At 39.8% G+C, this 21,032-nt stretch overlaps 1 protein-coding gene across 1 annotated transcript in view; it reads left to right on the top strand.

Annotated features, from left to right (window-relative positions):
* The window catches only part of LOC148125233 (uncharacterized), a 59,621-nt gene that overhangs the window by 29,169 nt on the left and 9,420 nt on the right, over positions 1-21,032 (top strand). Inside the window, exon 3 of the mRNA XM_087936940.1 lies at positions 7,511-7,602. Coding sequence (XP_087793066.1) covers positions 7,511-7,566 — 56 coding nt within the window. The 3' untranslated portion in view covers positions 7,567-7,602. The remainder of the gene's footprint in view (positions 1-7,510; positions 7,603-21,032) is intronic.

The raw sequence follows: 21,032 nt of genomic DNA, 5'->3' as shown, positions 1-21,032 counted from the left end.
CAGCACAAGCTTTTAATGTTTCTTTACGAATCCCGTTCCTTCACGGGTAAAAGGCTGCTTCAAACCAATGAGCTCTGATAAGAAAGAGCCTTGCCAAGCTTTTGCAAGGCTGCCAAGAACACCAGATAAAGTTACTAAGCAATAATTCCAACACAAAGAGTCTTCAAACACCAACTAAGATATTCCTAACATCCATCAGGTTCAAATGTAAAACTTCTTTGCCTTCTGCAAAGAACTGTGGTTTCTCAGCTGGCTTTTATCTCCTCAGGGAGGGGCCATTACCTTTCAGCCTTACTACTGCAAACAAGCTAAATACACTACTAACATGGGCAGCATCCTGCCCACACGCTTTTATCTTTCTTGGTGACTTCAATCTACCTCATATTAACTGGGCCTTTAACAAATGTACAATTGAACCCATACATGCCAACTTCTACAATGCAGTAACAAATCTGGGACTGGAACAACTAGTAACCAACAATACTTGACTTAACAACTGCCTCGATCTCATCTTCTGCAATAGTTTGAATTTAATTTACAGAATACAAATTAAAGAACCCCTTTCCAACAGTGACTACAACATGATTGACTTTTGTCTCAAGATACGTCCACACAAAAATCATTATAACGATGGGATCCCCAATTATAACTTCAAAAAAGGCAACTATGATCTTATAGACAACAATCTCTCATCTCTTGATTGGCAATTTCTATTCACTGGATGCAATACTGTTGAAGACCATTACAACATATTTTTACTTGAAGTCAAAAGAGTCATCAAACTATATGTACCAATTACAACTCCAAAAACCAGAAAAACCAGATTGCCCATAACAATAAGGAAGCTTCAATTCAAAAAGAAATCACTTTGGAGAAAAAACAAATCTAGTCATGTTGCCAACTTCAAAAGCCGATACAAAAATTTATGCCACCAGATAAAGACTGAATGCACCAATTATCACACTAAACAAGAGGAAAACCTTCTACGCACAAATTCCACCCACGCTTTCTACAATTTTGTAAACAACAAATTAAAAGACTCGAGGTCCATCCCACCTCTGAAAGGACCTAATGGTAAAGACTGCAATGATGACACCATTAAATCAAACCTCTTTAACACATTCTTTGGCTCAGTATTTGTAAACAGCAATGGATCATGCCCAGTATTTCCTAGTTGAATCACAGACAACTACAATGATCTAATACGAATCAATTTTACAGAAGACAATGCTGAAAAAGCACTATGCAATCTAAAACCATCTCTATCTATTGGACTGGACGGAATATGTGCCTGCTTCTTAAAAAAGTTATCTACTGCCATAGCCGAACCTCTAAGCATAATCTTTAGGAAATCTTTCAGGACCAGCTCCTTGCCAAACTTATGGTCACTAGCCACGGTCATCCCCATCTTCAAAAAGGGAGACCCCAGCCTGGTTGAAAATTACAGATCAATCTCCTTATGCTGTGTCACCTGTAAAGTCATGGAATCAATTATTAATCAATCCATTAGTCTCCACTTAGAGACAAACAACCTACTCTCTAATAAACATTTTGGTTTCAGGAAAAAACTATCCTGTAATCTGCAACTCTTATAATGCAAAAACATATGGACTACACAACTCGATCAGGGCAAAGCAATAGATGCAATCTATATAGACTTCTGTAAAGCCTTTGATTCAGTGGTACACAACAAACTACTACTAAAACTAAAATCTTATGGTATCTCTGGTCACCTTCATAACTGGTTAGAAGCATTCCTGCCAAACAGACAACAAATGGTCAAAATTGGGAGCGTCCTATCAAATTCTGTACCTGTCAATAGTGGTGTCCCCCAAGGCAGTATTCTAGGACCAACTCTCTTCATACTCTACATAAAAGACCTCTGTGATCATATCAAGAGCAACTGCGTTCTCTTTGCTGATGATGTAAAGCTATTCAACACCACAGACAATTCTGCTACCCTTCAAAAAGACCTTGACTATGTATCAGAATGATCAAACAAATGGCGACTTCAAACCTCAACAAATAAATGGTCTGTCTTACATACTGGCAAAAAGAAATCAGAAAATAAAATACAGGCTGAATAGTCAAGGCCTTGTTGATGATCCAAACTCTATCAAGGATCTTGGACTACTCATCTCTAATGATCTAAGTTCTAGAGCCCACTGTAACTACATAGCCAAAAAGGCATGAAGAGTTGTTAACCTCATCTTACATAGCTTTTTCTCTGGTCATATCACACTACCAACTAGGGCATACAAAACATTTGCTAGACCAATACTTGAATACAGCTCATCAGTCTGGAACCCACATTACGTATCTGATATTAACACAGTTGAGAAAGTCCAGAAATATTTCACAAGAAGAGTTCTCCACCCCTCTACTCATTGCAGAATACCTTATGCCACCCGACTCAAAATTCTAGACCTAGAAAACCTTGAATTATGCCTTCTTCGGTCTGATCTAAGTATGGTATATAAAATCATACATTGCAATGTCCTACCTGTCAATGAATACTTCAGCTTCAACCATAACAACACTAGAGCAAACAATAGATACAAACTCAAGGTTAATCACACCAAACTTGATTGCAGGAAATATGACTTCAGCAACAGAGTGGTCAGTGTCTGGACTCTGTGGTTTCTTCCCCAAACCCCCAAACCTTTAACCTTAGACTGTCTACTATTGACCTCACCCCTTTCCTAAGAGGTTTGTAGGGGGCATGCATAAGCGCACCAACATGCCTACCGTCCCTCTCCTATTGTTTCTTTATTTTTCTTGTATGTATCCATTTCATATACTCATAACTATGTCTATACTTATACCTGTAATCTTATAATTGCTTGACTAAATAAATAAATAAATAAGTAAGTAAACAAACAAACAAACAAACAAATTATTGTAACACATTCCACAAGCTTTATGAAAGTGACTGGAAAGCTATAATTGCAACTTACCTGACTTAGCAGCTGCAATGATTCCCTTAACAACCGTGGCTAGAAAAGTCGCAAAACTGGGCAAAGCTCCCTTAACAATGGTCTCTCGCTTAGCAACAGAGACGTTGGGCTCCATTGTGGCCGACAGTCAAGCACTACCTGTTTGGTTAGCCATGTTAGCAGGTACTACTGCTGTTGCTACCAGATGGATTTGCCGTTGGCTGACCAAGCACAGTCAACCAGAATCAGACTCAGAACAGAGCTGGAATAGAGCTTGACACTAAAACAGAGGAATGGAGTAATGCCTCGATTAAGACGAGCTTCATGCTTGAATCTGCGCTTTTCTTTGTAATGTTGCTAGGAAAATATGTTGCTTGGGTACGTTGATATAGGCATAAATAATGTAGAAAGATAACTAACAGATAATCAGAGTTGGAACCTTATAGGTCATCAAGTCCAACCCCCCACCCAAGCAGGAGACCCTACACCGATTCTGACAGATGGCAGTCCAATCTCTTCTTGAAAGCTTCCAGGGATGAAGCTCCCACAACTTCCAAGGGCAACTTCTGTTCCATCGGTTGATTGTTCTCACTGTCAGAAAGTTTCCAGGTTGAATCTCTCTTTGTTCAGTTACCAGCTATTAATTCTTCTCTGGCCTTCAGATGCTTTAGAAAATAGCTTGACCCCTTCCTCCTCTCTGTGGCAGGTCCTCAAATATTGGAAGATGCTATCCTGTCTCCCCTGGTCCTTCTTTTCACTAGACTAGCCATGCCCAGTTCCTGTAACTGAGGCCCTGTAACTATGATAGGAGAAACCTGCTAGTAGTTTTTCAGAGGAACACACTTTATTAAAAAAAAAAATAGAAATTTTTCAGAGCAGTAGCTCACACACGTTTGATGAAGTGAGTTACCAAAGTTTATATTTTTAATAAAGATGTGTTCATCTGAAAAATGTATATTTATTCTTATCCCTGGGATTCTTGGCACCCTCAATGGCATTCACAATGGATTCCTTTCTTTCTTTCTAATGGATATTTTAAAAGGGTGGAGTGAGGTCATTGGGAAAGTCCTTTTGGCTTAGGAAGCATTATTAGCTACACTTTCATATTATTTTATTTGAAACCGAAAATTCAAAATTGCATGTCAGCAGCCTGAAATCTCTTTCACGGGCACCATTGTGCAGTCAGCGAAGCTTTCTTCCAATTAAAGGAAGAGCAATTTGACATGGAGCGAAATGAAGCAGAACATGTTTTAAAATAGTCTGCTGTTCGAAATTAGAAAAGTGGAACAGGCTGTGCCAAATTAGACCGGGTGCTCCATTTAAAACGAGGGTCACTTACGATCCAAAACAAGAGGCCTTTCTCCACAACGATGCAATAACACAGGAGGTATCTGGGCTTTATTATATTATTTATTTAAATTTGTTTTGCTCCTCTGAAGCTGAAAGTCAGTGATTTAAATGGAATAGGAAGTGTCCTATGTTTTTTTTTTCCTTTAAAAGGAAACGTAATGAAAAATAAATTGAGCCCAAGGTTTCCAGCAGAAATATTCCGGAGTTGGAAATAGATCGATATCATCTATTTCTATAGGTAGTCCCTGACTTATAACTACGACTGAGCTGTGAGTTTTGGTCATAAGCTATTGAAATTGCAAGTTGAGTTGCTGCATGACTAAAGAGAGAGACAGAGATAGGTAGGTAGGTAGGTAGATAGATAGATAGATAGATAGATAGATAGATAGATAGATAGATATAGATGAGATATAGATATCTATCTATCTATTTATCTATCTTTCTTTCTATCTTTCTATCATCTATCTGTCTATCTATCCCTGCTATCTATCTATTTATCTATATCTATCTATCTATCTATCTATCTATCTATCTATCTATCTGTCTGTCTGTCTGTCTGTCTGTCTGTCTGTCTGTCTGTCTGTCTGTCTGCCTGCCTGTCTTCCTATCTATCTATCTATCTATCTATCTATCTATCTATCTATCTATCTATCTATCTATCTATCTATCTCTGTATCTCTCTCTCTCTCTCTCTATCTATCTATCTATCATCATCTGTATCTATCTATCTATCTATCTATCTATCTATCTATCTATCTATCTATCTATCTATCTATCTATCTATCCATCCATCCATCCATCCATCCATCCATCCTAGGGCAGCAGTAGATGTTTCTCTCTCAGAGTGCAAAGTAACTTTGAACTCAGCATGGTGTCAGGAAGGGCATCCAGCCAGTAAATGCTCAATTCCATCCAGTCATCCCAACACTACTCTGAATTAAGGGATTAAGATAAAGGTAAAGGTTCCCCTTGCACTTACGTGCTAGTCATTTCTGGCTCTAGGGGGTGGTGCTCATCTCCATTACAAAGCTGAAAAAGAGCCAGCACTATCTAAAGACGTCTCCGTGGTCCTGTAGCTGGCATGACTAAACACCGAAGGTGCACAGAACGCTGTTACCTTCCCACCAAAGGGGTCCCTATTTTTCTACTTTCATTTTTACATGCTTTCAAACTGCTAGGTTGGCAGAAGCTGGGACAAGTAACAGGAGCTCACTCTGTTATGTGGCGCTAGGGATTTGAACCACCAAACTGCTGACCTTTCTGATCGACAAGCTCAGTGTTTTAGATGAGTGGATGGATAGATTGTGTATGTGTGTGAGATTGAGAGATGAGATAGATAGATAGATAGATAGATAGATAGATAGATAGATAGATAGATAGATAGATAGATAGATAGATAGAGGCAGAGGGCAGGCAGGCAGATGGATGATAGGGACATTTTATATGTATGTATGTATGTATGTATGTATGTATGTATGTCTGATGCAATAGTTTACAGGTGAAGACATTCACCTCAGAAGTTGAGAGTTCAATCCTATGCCATGGCAATTTTAGTCATAAGTCAAGGACTACCTGTATTCTCAAGTCAATCGAATTTTATCTATTTTAATAATTTGGAATCAGGTTGTCAGATTTTAATTGTATTCAGATGTAGCTTAAACATGTTTGCTGTTCTTAATTATAAATAAAAAGTATTTTTTAAAAAAAAATCTTGCAGAGTTTTTGAAGCCACCGAAGTTCACAACCTATTTTTCCTTTTTCTTCTCCTTCCAGTTGGCTGAATAAATATATTCACTTCATCTGAATGTTGTTTCATTTTTCTCTCCACATCCCAACTGTTTTTGATTTTTGCATAACTGAACAAGAAGCATTCGATGCTTTTAATAAGAACCTGGTAGCGCTACGGCAATTATTATGAAGCAGAGTAAAGTTTATGAGCTGGAATAAATTTAATTCTACCTCATAATGAATGTGACAGTATTTTCGAAGCAACCTTTGTTGTTCCATTAAATTTTTCTCTTCCTATTTTTTAAATTTAATCCTGAATAGATTAAAGGAATGAATTTTTAAACTGTGCTGAGAAGAATCTTGTCTGAAATGAGACTTTGACACACAGGAAGGAAAACTGTGTAATAAACAGGTTTTTTTTCTTCAAATAATTTACTTCAGGGATATTTTTTCTCTCCTCTATTGCTTTAAAGCAATTGCTGCCTTTCTGAAGAAGAAGCTGAGGAGAAAGAAATATAACAATTTTACCAAGAACAGAGGGCTCATTTGACAGGGCCCATTAAAAAGATTTAATGAAGCTCCCAGGAGTTATTTTGAAATCGGCCTGGGAAGTGTTTAGAATTCAGCCTGCACTTTGGTATTAATTTAAATCATAAAAATCACAGATGGAGCCGTTACTGATACCTATGGAAAGTACAATGTGAATTATGGGCCTTTTTTTTTAAAGTACAGAGCTTCTAGGGAGTCAAGATTTTTTTTTTTTTGCTGAAATGAAAATGAAATGAAATTTTAAAAAAAACTACCAAAGATGAGGAAATTAGGACTGCGAAACTGATAGCCATGCACCTGTGTCCAATATATCTCCCTCATAAACATAAATTTAACTAAGAATCTATAAAGACTTCACTGCTTCTCCCCCAGGTAGAAGCACCTGTTCCTTTAAACAAATAGATGTTGCTTTTTCAGTGATAAATCTGACAGAAATCAGGATTTCAGGCACCACCGAAAGCCTCATCTGGATCAGAAAGGACTTAACTCTTAGTGTTTTCATTTAGAACCGGAATAGTTTTGCCAACGATAAAGTTAGACCATTGTCTTTTGGTCTTGTGAACATGGAGCCATATCTACGGATGTGAAATAAGCTTTTAGGGCAGGGGTCTCCAACCTTTGTCAACTTTAAGATTTGTGAACTTCAACTCCCAGAATTCCCCAGCTAGCAACTTTAAGACTTGTGGATTTCAACTCTTAGAACTCCCCAGCCAGCATGGGAGTTGAATTTGAAGTTCACAAGTCTTAAAATGGCCGAGGTTGGAGATCCCCAAGTTAGGGAAATGAGCCACTTGACTTCAGATGGAGAGAAATTCATCTTCATATTGCCATTCTGCTGCTGATTTATTGCATCTTTATCTCAGATTTTGGAATTATAGCCTGATTTGAACCAGGTGTGTAATATTCATCTTAGGGAAAACAATTACTTGTTTTTTTTCTTCCACCAGATCTCCATGGCAAGATGAAATTAGAATCAAGCAAAGTTTATCTGGACAATAAATAATGCAACAAGGCAAAATAAAGAAGAAGAATCATTTAGGTAATGTTCCTGCATCATCATCATCATCTTCTTCTTCTTCTTCTTCTTCTTCTTCTTCTTCTTCTTCTTCTTCTTCTTCTTCTTCTTCTTCTTCTTCTTCTTCTTCTTCTTCTTCTTCTTCTTCTTCTTCTTCTTCTTCTTCTTCTTCTTCTTCCTCCTCCTCCTCCTCCTCCCCTTCTCTTTCTCCTTCTTCTTTTTCCTCTTCCTCTTCCGCTTTCTCTTCTTCTCCTCCTCCTTCTCCTTCTCCTCCTCCTCTTCCTCCTCTTCCAATTCTTATTCAAAGGATTTCTATATAATTTCCTTTCCATTAAATTCATTCAGAAACACAAGTTAAAGAGCAGGGTTTTTTTTTCTTTTAAATTTTCTGCAAGACCAGGAGCCTGGGAGAACACTTCAGTCCACATCAACCTGACTAATTCAGTTTATTGGGTTGGAGTTTGTTACTTGGAACACTGACACTAATATTATGAGATGCTCAATGCCCTCATTTGAAAGTAAAAGTTCTTGTTGGAACTTCCGTGTCAACCTTTTAATAATAAATAACAATAACATTAAATATAACAATAACATTAAATATAACAATAACATTAAACAGAGACTCCGAGAGATGTAATTTTCCAGTAATGGATTCCTGTCCTGCCTGCATGGAAGAACTGATTCTGAGGAGACCCGTTTTTAAATATTCTATTTTGAGAAGAAAATAAGGTTGTATAAAACACTTTAGGGCCGGATCACACCTGAACACCACAAACTGTTCTTTTGTTTTACTTTCAGTGTATTCGAACGGTGAGCTTGTGGTGATTGAAAGAAAATGGAAGGTTCTAGAACCGAACACTCGGCAAAACCCTTCAGAAAAAATCAGCTGGTCTCTCTCCAGAGACCTTTTAACCATTTTGTGCCAATTCCTAATCTCTTCCTTCTTTTTCTTCCCTTGATGGAAGCTCAATACACCACCAGGGACAATTTAATCAAAACCCTTTAAAAAAAGGTTCTTCCATTTGCTCGGCCGTTCTATTTTTTTCTCCTCCTCACAGAGAAGCTATTGACTCTCCCTCCGAGTAATACTAGCAAAGCAAAGGAAAGGTCAACCGCCCTTTAGCTTCTGATATCCCGCACAAAGAAAGAAAAGAGATAAATAAAACGTGCTGTGATTTGCCTCAGAAGGGATTCTTGTTTATTCCTTCGACCCGCTTTCAAAACCTAGCCTGAGGAAGAAAAACCACGGGAGGCAAAACACAAAACAATGTTGTTGCCTTTGTGTTTTAATACAGGAGTAAAATGGAAGCCAAATGGATCAAGCCGATAATAGAAAGGTTGGCAGCATGATTAGCCACCACGTCAAACAAAGCTTTTAAACTTTTAAAGTCGCGGTGGGGCAAGTAATTGGCCTTGGGAAAAAAGACTCCGAAGTGGCCTGCTTCCTCATCCGAGTAGCTAAATATTTCCTCTCAATCAATCCTGTTTTTTTTCTAAATCAATCCTGACTGTTCTTTGGAAGGGCAGACTCTGAAGCTGAAATTCAAACAGTTTGGCCACCTAATGAGGAGAGAGGACTCATGGAGAAGAGCCTGATGTTGGGAAAGATGGAAAGCAAAAGAAGAAGGGGATGGCAGAGGATGAGATGGTATCATGGTGTCATGGATGCCACGAACACCAGTGTAAGCTCCAGGAGACTGTGAAGGACAGAGGGGCCTAGTATACTGTGGTCTGTGGGTCACAAAGAGTCAGACATGACTTAGCAACGAACAACAAAAACAAAATACAACACTAATTGTGTGAAGCTTCTTCTCTGGTAATATTGAACTGCAAACCAGGGCCTACAATACCTTCACCAGACCAATTCTCGAATACACCTCATCTGCCTGGAATCCACACTGTATAATGGACATGAATAGAATAGAATAGAATAGAATAGAATAGAACAGAACAGAATAGAATAGAATTCTTTATTGGACAAGTGTGATTGAACACACAAGGAATTTGTCTTGGTGCAAATGCTCTCAGTATACATAAGATACGTTCATCAAGAGTCAAGAATCATCAGGTACAACACTTAATGATAGTTATAGGGTACAATAAGCAATCAAATCATGCTAGGAAACAGTCAATATAAATCGTAAGGATACAAGCAACAAAGTTACAGTCATATAAGTCACAATAAAATTGAATCCAGACGTATTTCACGAGAAGAGTACTCCACTCCTCAGCTCGCAATAGAATACCTTATGCCACCAGGCTTGAAATTTTGGACCTTGACAACTTAGAACTTCGTCGCCTACGGTCTGACATAAGCTTAGTACACAAAATTGTCTGCTTCAATGTCCTACCTGTCAACGACTGCTTCAGCTCTAACCACAATAACACGCAGTCAAATAATAGATACAAACTCAAGGTAAACCACTCCAAACTCGATTTCAGAAAATACAACTTCAGCAACAGAGTGGTCAAATGCCTGGAATTCACTCCCTGACTTTGTGGTTACATCCTCAAACCCCCCAAAACTTTAATCCTTAAACTGTCTACCTTGGACCTCACTTGGAAGACCACCCAGTTTCTAGTCATCATGATGCAAAAAAAAAAGATGCAGAGGCCACGGAAAGAGCACATAGTAGAACAACAAAGATGATAAGAGGTCTGGAGGTTAAATCCGATGAGGAAAAGCTGAAGGGACTAGACATGGTCAGCCTAACGAAGAGAAGGAGCTGAGGTGTTGTGACAGATGCTTCCAGGACCCGAGAGATGGGCCTTATTCTCCAAAGTATCAGAAGGCAGGAAAAGAAGCAATGAATGAAAGATCATTAAAGAGAGATCCAACCTAGAACTAAGGAGACATTTCCCGACACTGAAAACAATTAACCGATGAAACCACTTGCCTCCTGGAGTTGTGGGTGTTCCATCGCTGGAGGTTTTCAAGAAAGATTGGACAACCATCTGTCCAGGGTGGTACAAGCACTTTGTCTAGGGCAGAGGGTTGGAGTAGAAGACTTTCAAGGTTGTTTTCATCCCTATGTCCCAAAGGTGCTTTTTCAGGAGGCAATTGGATTGTTTTTTCTTTTGAAGACGTTTTGCTTCTCATCCAAGAAGCTTCTTCAGCTCTGACACGATAGTGGGGAATAGAAGGATTTATATTCCTTGCGGACAGCTGGTCATTTGCATCCTTTTAGAGGGTTGTTGAGGCCACTTGGAGGTTTATTTGTGTCCCTCAGGTTCACCTAAGTTCTTGTAGTCACCTGGTTCTTGTAGTCTGCAATTTTTCCTCTGGAAATCTATTCCTACTTCCACACCGTACAAAGGGTGCTCATCCCAAATTGTATAGCTAAAAGTCTGTAGAGGTTCTCCGTCATCCAAGTCATGGTTGTCCCAAAGATGCTTTTCAGGAGGCAATGGGACGTTCTTGTTTTTTTTCTTTTCTTTTGAAGACGTTTTGCTTCTCATCCAAGAAGCTTCTTCAGCTCTGACACGATAGTGGGGAATGAAAGGATTTATACTCCTGTAAACTGCTACTCCAGTTGCCTCCTGGAAAAAGCACCTTTGGGTGACTTGGATGACTGAGAATCTCTATAGACTTCCATCCCTGTGATTCTGTAAGTTGTGAAGCGACGCTGGAGCAGGGAAGCAAAGGTTTCAACTAATGGAAAAATGAAAAGGTGGAAAACATGACAGAAAGTATGAGTTGGTGTCATCCAGCATATTGTGGTGATTCCAACACAAGTACAAATCCACTATTGCAATTACATTTCAGAGAATGGCACTAATGATAGAACTAGAGGGTGAAAAGGATACAATCTTATGAATTAATGTGACATAGGTGAAACATTATTCTGCCCAATAACCTGAATTCAGTGGTTGGAACCAGATGAAAGTGTATAGAAAAACGATTAGGTCATTTGGAGAGCCAGAATAATTGAGGATGATGATCAGGTAAGTACCTGCTTACAAAAAGGCCTGTTTTTGTGTAAATTTTAATTCACAAGTTATTCCTTGTGAATTTTTAAGAGTATTCATGTGTATACATGACAAAATAAAGAGTATCTGTCTAAATACATGTAGCCCTCAACTTACGGCTTACAATTGAGCCCAACATTTCGGTTGTTAAATGAGACAGCTGATAAGTGAGTTTTGCTCCATTTTACATTTTTGCCACAGCTGTTAAGAGAATCACTGCAGTTGTTAAGTTAGTAACATGGTTGTTAAGTGAATCTGGATTCCCCATTGATTTTGTCAGAAGATCACAAAATGTGATCATATGACCCCAAAACACTGCAACTGTCATAAATACCTGTAAAATACCTTTTACACCTGGGCAGGAAAAACCAAAAGTACAAATTCACATTAGGTAAAACCTGGCTCAAAAACAGTAACTGTGAGAGGGACCTTGGAGTCCTAGTGGATGATTACTTAATACAATCCTTGGTTGTATAAACAGAGGCATAGAATCAAAATCACACGAAGTATTGGCACCGCTTTACAAATCCTTAGTAAGACCACACCTGGAATACTGCATCCAGGTTTTGTCACTATGTTACAAAAAGATGTTGAGACTTTGAAAAAAGTTCAAAAGAAAGAATGGCTGAAGGACTAGGGGAGAAATGATAGCAATATTCCAGTATTTGAGTGATTGCCACAAAGAGGCGGGGATCAACTTATTTTCCAAAGAACTAGAAGGCACAACAAGAAACAATGGATGAAAACTAATCAAGGAGAGAAGCAACCTGGAATTAAGGAGAAACTTGCTAACAGTGAGAACAATTAACCAATGGAACAGGAGTTCCAGAAGTTGTGGGCACTTCATCACTGGATGTTTTTGTCTGAAATGGTATAGAGTCTTCTGCTTGAGCAGGAGGATGGACTAGAAGACCTCCAAGGTCCCTTATAGGCCCTCTATTCTGATTGATTGGAAAACATGGGTCTGTTGCCATTGGGGTGGGATTCTACCAGTTCGCACCTATTCACTAGAACCGGTAGTTAACATTCTAAGCAGTTCGGAGAACTGATTGTTAGAAGAAATTACTGGTCTAATCCTGTAAGGAAGGCAGGAAGGAAACATTCTGGTGTTACTTACAGAAACTGCCTCTCCGTTAACCCTTATTACATTCTTGGCAGGACTGGACTTCCTGTCTCTGGAACTTCTCTAGAGTTTTTTTTCCCCTCTTTTGCTGGTACTTTGCTTGTGTGGAAGGACCATTCAAAGTTACAATGGCACTGAAAAGAGTGATTTATGACCATTTTTCACACTTACGACTATTGCAGCATCCCCACAAGTCATGAGAGCCAGGCAAGGAGATGCATGCCTCGATGTGAGTGATATTGAGTTGGCCCAGCCAATAACATGACCACCCAGCCACATCCACCCAGTCACATAACCACCAAGCCATGCCCACCAACTAAGCCACGTCCACAGAACTGGTTGTTAAAAAATTTGAATCCCACCCCGGTTGCCATACATCGGAATTTTGATCACAGGACCATGGGGATGCTGCAATAGTTATAAGCCACTTTATAAAGTGCTACTGTAACTTCAAATGGTCACTAAATGAACTGTTGTAAGTCAGGGACTACCTGGACATGATGGATCGATTGTTTATAATGAAAAAATGTGTGAATTCACGAAGGACACAAGCCTGAGAGGAACTTCTAAAGGTGGACAGGTCTTTCTTTGAACACTGTCAAGTGTAAATCTTGGAGGAAAATGCTAGTGAAAAGCAATTAGATTCAATTCCAGGGAAACTTGGGTAGAATCATTTCTCACAATGTTATTTATACCAGAGACAGGGTCAGGAATTATATCTAAATGATAATGCATGCCAGCTTTCAAATAACTGGTGTCGATGTTGCCACTGACATCAGGCTGGGAAAAAAACACATTACCAGGCTACATGGTGCTAGCAAATGCATCTTATTTGGCGTAATTTAATGCACCATGTAATTTGATGTGAAGCACAGAAACAAGCACAAACTTGACAAACTGCTACAGTTAACTGTGTAGCGCAACAAAGGAAGTGGCGTGATTTATCTTATCTATGTTTTTATATCTAACCAATTTTGACAGAGCCTTAGAATGTGTTTGCTTCCATACGTTGGGCCCTCTCTCCAAGTCAGATGTTAAAATTGTTCAGTTAAATTTATGAGTTGATAGTTGAAAACACTACGTCTTTATGTGTGTTAACAGAAGAACAGTGTTGAAGTGGACTTTGGAGGTCTTCTAATCCAATCCTGCCTCAAGCGGGAAACCCTATACCATTTCAGACAAATGGTTTTCCAATCTCTTCTTAAAAACTTCCAGTGTTGGAGCATTTACAACTTCTGGGGGCAAGTTGTTCCACTGATTAATCGTTCTCACTGTCCAGAAAATTTCTCCCTAGTTCTAGGTTGCTTCTCTCCTTGATTAGTTTCCACCAATTGCTTCTTGTCTTGCCTTCAGGTGCCTTGGAGAATAGCTTGACTCCCTCTTCTTTGGGGCAGCCCCTGAGATATTGGAACACTTGTCCTTCTTTTCATGAAACTAGACATACCCAATTCCAACAACCGTTCTTGATATGTTTTCTCTTCCAGTCCCCTAATCCTCTTTGTTACTCTTTGCACTCTTTCTAGAATGTCAACATCTTTTTCTATATTGTGGCAACCAAACCTGGGTGCAATATACCAAGTATGGTCTTACCAAGGTAGTCCTCAAAAGTACCTAAAGCAATACTAACACTTCTCGTGGTCTTGATTATATCCCTTTGTTAATGCAATCTAGAACTGTGTTGGCTTTTTCGGCTGCTGCCACACACTGCTGGCTCATATTTAAGTGATTGTCTACTAGGACTCCACGTTCCTTCTCACAGTTATCACCACTGAGCCACGTATAGAATCTATTTTATACCTGTCTTCTTCAACACTATCACTGTATGATTTGTAAATCTAAAAAAGACTTAACTCTAAAATCTAGAAAGACTAGGAGAAGTCCCTTTGTGATTTCTTCTCCGGGAGTTGAAATCTAGAAAGTTCACCAACCTGCAAAGCCATAAGATTTCATTAGTAATGAAAGATAGGACATTCACCCATGTTCCTTTATCACCTAACTAGTCTAGTCTAGTCTTAGCTGGGAGAATAGAACATGGGATGTGGCACCTGGAAAAAATAGGGCATACTTCATCTAATCCTCCAGGGAAAGATTGAAGGCAAATGAGGTCCAAGCAGCAGAAGAAGAAATCATGGCTTCAAAATCTAAGGGACTGGGTTGGTCAAAACTCAGCAGCACTTTTTTGTGTGGCTGTTGATAAAAATAGGATTGCCAACATGATTGCCAACATCCGATGATGGATATGGAAGAGGAATAAGAATAAGAATAAAGAATAAGAATAAGAATAAGAACAAGAACAAGAACAAGGGGAAGGGGAAGAGGAAGAGGAGGAAGAAGAAGAGGAAGAAGAAGAAGAGGAGGAGGAGAAAGAGGAAGAGGAAGAGGAAGAAGAAGAAGAAGAAGAAGAAGAAGAAGAAGAAGAAGAAGAAGAAGAAGAAGAAGAAGAAGAAGAAGAAGAAGAAGAAGAAGAAGAAGAAGAAGAAGAAGGGGGGAAAGGAGAAGGGGAAGGAGGAGGAGGAGAATTTTACAGTAATTGTATAATTTTCTCCTTGGAAGGAAGGAAATCGTCAGACTAAACTGGGGGTGATTTTAGCTTTGTCCTACAGTTGGTGCGAAGTACTATGCTCCCAACTAAGTATCATTCTGAGAATTAGAGTGCTAAGCTTAAAAAGAAAAAGAAAAGGGAATTCAAAGCAGAAATGAGATTGGACAGCCTTCAGGCTCCCCTCTGCGATCAAGAAACATTTGACACCCCTGTGTCACGATTACATCCTTTTCTGGATGACAGTAAAACCCTCATTATTTTGGGAAAGTTTAAAACTGTCAGGTTTTGGTACGTAGATCTCAGCCAGCCACCTCTCTCAAAAGCCCATTTCTTTTTTGTAGAAGTGTTGAAGTGCGAATTGTGTCAGTTTTTCTTATCCAACTTTCTGAGACCCTGTTGATAAAAACAACGCAAAAAAACCCAGTTGAAGGAAGGATAGAAAAAAAACGACTTAAAATACAAGCAAGCCAAAGCAAAACTTTCACACTTTTCTAGTAGTCTTTGACTTGAAAAAAGCATACAATCATTTCCATGTACTAACTTCTTTGGATAGCCAATATGATGGGACAGTGAAAAACCAAAATGGCGGCTGCTTTGATGTTTTTTTATTCCTAAAAAAATAGTTATTTCAGATCAGTTATTTTCACTTCTTCACTTCTCCCTTTTGGACACAATTTCACCCTTCAAGATGCTTTGGGTTCAAATAATGAGATTCAAGAGGTCATACGGAAGAATAGAATAGAATAGAATAGAATAGAATAGAACATTTTATTGTCACTTTGAATGTACACTAATCAGCATACATTAAAATGAATTTATGTTGCACATAGCTCTCAAAGGGTCTCCCCCTCTAATCTCTCTCTCTCTATAAAAGCGAAATACCACTCATGCATCATCACAGAATCTCCAGAACTGTAAAGCCTACAAACTTGAAATTTGGCACGTATGTTCCTCTCGGCTTCTAGGTGCTCACTAAGAAAGGATTTTTTGAAATGAGCATCAGAGCATTTAGAGTATTTCCTATATTATTATTAACACACTCTGATGCTAAGGAGTTCTACTCCCCCACCCCACCTGAAAAGAAATCTCTTCCAAATGCAAAACACAAGCAGAGGAGAGGAGTTTCAGTTTAGTTTCACAGCACCAAGCAGTTTTAGTACAGAACAGTTGAGCTAAGCCACGCCCAGGCTCCTTACTGTCTCCTTGCTCACACAGCAAATATGATTTCACTTTCCAAACAGCCTTCAACTCTCTCACACACTGACAGGATGCTAGCCAGATGAATATAGATGGATGCTGGCAAGCAGAGGCACAATTTTTTCCTTATTTTCCTCCCCCAAAACCATGCCCAACCACATAGTTTTGTAGTGAAGCACGGGTATTGAGCTCGTATAAACATAAACATGACAAGATAACTAAATAACTAAATACAAAATTATGCGTATATTATATGCCACAGAGAAACAGCACAGTCTAATTTGAATGTATACATGTACTTGGGAAAAAAAACCCGAATCTTGAAAGTTTACCAGACGGATGACACAAGCGAACAAAGCTTTTTACAGAATCTGGAAGTTCTGTGAGAAATACTTCAAAAAGTCCTCCCAGAGGGGAGCAACAGAAATAGATCGTGACATGGGCGTGTGGGGTCTCTAACAATGCTTTCAGCTGTAAGCACATAGCGCTTATAAGCAGCATCCTGAATGACGGAAAGTAAGCTTCCTATAATCTTCTCCGCTGTCCTCACCACTCTCTGTATGGACTCTGAATGGAATAATAAGGAGCACGGTGTCTTGAGCGGTTGGAACTCTGGATGGGAGGTTAGCAATCCCGCATTTGAGACCCGACAGCTGCCATGGGGTCAGGGTTGAGTTCTCGTCCTTCACTCCAGCTCTGGGACATGAAAGGAGGCCCAACTGGGCATCCCCAGAGCAACAGTGATGTCACTGACTTTCAACCCAGAAGCTTCTGACTCAAATGCAAAAAAAGGAAAAAAAAACGCAGAATGATAAGAGTGGTAAGAGACCTTGGAGGTCATCTAGTCCAACCCCCTGCTCAAGGAGTAGACACTATAGTATTCCAGACAAATGATGGTCCAATCTCTTCTTGAAAATCTCCAGAGATGGAGCACCCACAACCTTTGAAGGCACTCCGTCCCTCTTCTCTTTTTTTTTTTACCGAGGAGGACGTAAATTTGGATGAAATACTTTCTCGTTCGGGTTGCTTCAGCAGATTTTCCACGAGAAGATTTGATATACACAATATATTCTGTGATTCTGTTTTTTATTTTTTTTAAAAAAAAGACCTCATAAATAGGCTGGTTCTGTTTTGCTAAAGCAAGCTGGTAACTTTTACGACGAGACCGACTATGAATCGTATAAATAAATAGATGACATAGTAATTGGGCAGACCATTTCCCACCCGATGTGTTTTAAATACAGACAAATATATCCTAGTTTCAAACCACCTTCACAAAACTCCGATAGGAGATCTACAACATCACCAAAGGGTAGCGGCTTGTCCTGAATTAAGATATTAAGTCCGTTTTCCTAACCTCGTTTTTAGACATAAAGTAACAGTGCATTTCAGAAACAAAGATAGACAATGGAACTGAGGTACAGAAAAGAAATTTTGTCTGCCCATCGTTTCAGATTTAAGATGGGATTTATTTAACTATTAAGAGCCATAGTGGTGCTGTGGTTAGAGTGCAGTACTGCAGGCTACTTCTGCTGACTGATGATTGCCAGCAGTTTGGCAGTTCAAGTCCCACCCACTGAAAGTTGAGACTCAGTCTTCCATCCTTCTGAGGTTGGTAAAATGAGGACCCAGATTTTTTTGGGGGGGCAAGAGGCTGACTCTGTAAATCACTTAGAGAGGCTTGTAAAGGGACTTCTGGCTGATGTTGCAATGAGACCGGAAGCAGTGAATGGAGGTCTCCATTCCTGTGCTAGCTTCTTACCATTTGTGGGTTTGAAAGCTGCCTTGGAGGGGCAGCGAAGCTAAGGAGAGGTACCTGGTGAAGTTCTTGGGGAGAACACCACTCCCCTGTAGAAACCCTGAGCTTGCTGTCTATGCCACGACAGAGAGAAGTGTGTGCCAAGATGGCCGCTACAAAGTTGAGATAGCTGAGGAACAACTAAGTGCGGTACTGGAGTGAAGATTGGGAACGGTGTTTGGATAAGGGTGTTTGTGAAGCGGTATATAAGTCTAAATGTTAGAAGGAAGGAAGGAAGGAAGGAAGGAAGGAAGGAAGGAGGGAAGGAAGGAAGGAAGGAAGGGAGGGAGGGAGGGAGGGAAGGAAGGAAAGAAAGAAGAAAGAAAGAAAGAAAGAAAGAAAGAAAGAAAGAAAGAAAGAAAGGGAGGAGGGAGAGAGGAGGGAAGGAAGGAAGGCAGAAGGGAACCATGGTGGCACACTAATTAGAATGCAGAATTGCTGACAAGTTCTGCCAACTGCCAGCAGTTCAATCCTGACCAGTTCAAGGCTGACTCAGCCTTCCATCCTTCTGAAGTGGGTAAAACAAGGGCTCAGATTGTTGGTGGAAACAGGCTGACCCTGTGAACCACTTACAGGGGGCTGTAAAGCACTGTGAAGCAAAATATAAGTCTAAGTGCTATTGCTGTTGCTATCAACTTTTGAAACTACTCAGTTCCCTCAGTGGGAGTCTGGGCAGTATACCAATAAAATATTAAAACGAAACAACAACAATAAAAAATAGTAGTAACCTTACTAAAGAGGGCTATCTCTTTTTGTGTGTTTATATCCAGGGCTCTTTGTCCTACGAAGAAGGGTTGCCAAGGGGAATGAACCACTACCAAAATGTGCCAAAAAACAAACAAAAACAAAACATCCTTGCAGGAACTTCTCTGAGCAATCTCCAGGAGTCAAGACTGTACACAAAACCCCAAGTAAAACAAACTAACAAACAAAACAGAAAAAAACAAAACAAAACAAAATAGAAACCACACTCATGAAGCCAGTTCCAGAGTTGCTAACGTGCAAAAGGGTCACTGTGTGTTTTTAACAATTGCTTTTGGGTGCCAGATTTTCACATAAATGTCCAACGTCAATGGATAGGTAGGTCTGCAGAAAAAAAAAAAAAAGATTGGAACCAGCCTGCCTTCCACTGAGGACCTGTATACTGCACAAACCAGAAAGAGGGCTGAGAAAATATCTACAGATCCATTCCATCCCTATCCCTATCCTGGAGGCTAAAACATATAAAGAGCGATTGCTGGAATTGGGTATGTCTAGTTTAATGAAAAGTAGGACTGGGGTGAAGGGATAGAAGTATTCTGATATCTCAGGGGCTGCCCCAAAGAAGAGGGAGTCAAACTATTCTCCAAAGCACCTGAAGGCAGGACAAGTAGAGCAATGGATCAAAACTAAGCAAGGAGAGAAGCAACCTAGAACTAAGTAGAAATTTCCTGATAGTTAGAACAATCAACTAGTGAACAACTTGCATCCAGAAGTTGTGAATGCTCCAACGCTGGGTGTTTTAAAGAAGAAAGTGGATAGCCATTTGTCTGAAATGGTTTCCTGCCTGAGCAGGGGGTTGGACTAGAAGACCTTCAAGGTCCCACCCAACTCTGTTATTCTATCCTATCCTATTCTGTCCTCCCATCTTATCATATCCTATCTTATCCCATCCCATCCCATCCTATCTCTTCCCATCCCATCCTATCCTATCCTATGGTTTATTGATAAAGTTATGGAGGCTTCTTATACTTTGACGAGGGATTGGATTGGCTTGTAGACCAGAAGAACAAACAAAGAAAATATGTAAAAATCTCTACCATCTTTTGCTGAGAAGGACAAAACTTTATGTGCATAATTTCTCTTTTCTTACAAGCTTGCATTGTGGATAAGAAAGCTGCGGCTGTTGAATGTAGAAACCTTAAAGTCCTGTTGTAAGTGAGATTAAGGGAAAGGAAGATATATACAGCATATATATATATTTTGCAAGCAGAGTTAAAAACCCTCCTGTCTGAATCATTATCCTTCTCTTCCCTCATATCCATTGTCTCATTCCCTGTTGATAATCTCCGGCCAGGTTACCTGGTGTTTAATCAACAGCTTAATGCGGTGACACTTTTGCCACCATTTGTATTCACCTCTCAGACTGTCTGGAGCCACGTTGCATTAGACAATTGCCTTTGTACATAACACTTTAATGGCCCTCATGACAAAACGATGGGCTCTTGTGAATGTGGAAATAGCTCCTCCAAGATCGGAATAACGATGGAGCAGACACACACAAATGCTTCTGGTGCCAGCTTTGGTTACTCCCAATAAGCAATAGGAAAGCCAACTTCTACAATTACATGGCAGGCTTTGCTAGGAGGTTTTTTTGAGGGCAAATGGAAAATTGAAAGACCTTGAGACGCTCTCTAAGTCAGGAGGGCCAGGAACTAGGATCAGCGTTTGTTGTAAGTGCGGTTGATTGTAATTCAGAAGTTGTGATGCAGCTTTTGGGTTGGAAGACTGCAACAGACAGAACAACGATAAGAAGGGAAGTGAGATGCTTCTTGTCTCCCATCTAAGAAGTGACTTGTTCCAAAAAATTAGTGAATAGTTATGGTATCATGGGGCTTGAAGGGACCTTGGAGGTCTTCTAGTCCAACCCCTTGACCAAAGCACTAGCACTTAGACTTAAACACTGCTTTACAGCCCCCTCTAAACAATTTACAGAGTCAACATGTTGCCCCACAACAATCTGGGTCTTCATCTTACCCATCTCGGAAGGCTGGAAGGTTGAGTCAACCTTGAGGCTGGTGAGATTTGAACTGTCAAACTGCTGGCAGCCGGCAGTCAACAGGAGA

The sequence above is a fragment of the Pseudonaja textilis genome, chromosome 7 (genome assembly GCF_049901715.1).
Source record: "Pseudonaja textilis isolate UNSWEBS1 chromosome 7, rPseTex1.2, whole genome shotgun sequence".
Classification (NCBI taxonomy): Eukaryota; Metazoa; Chordata; class Lepidosauria; order Squamata; family Elapidae; genus Pseudonaja; species Pseudonaja textilis.
The sequence above is the reverse complement of the archived record's forward strand: the minus strand, read 5'-3'. Positions and strand labels throughout refer to the sequence as shown.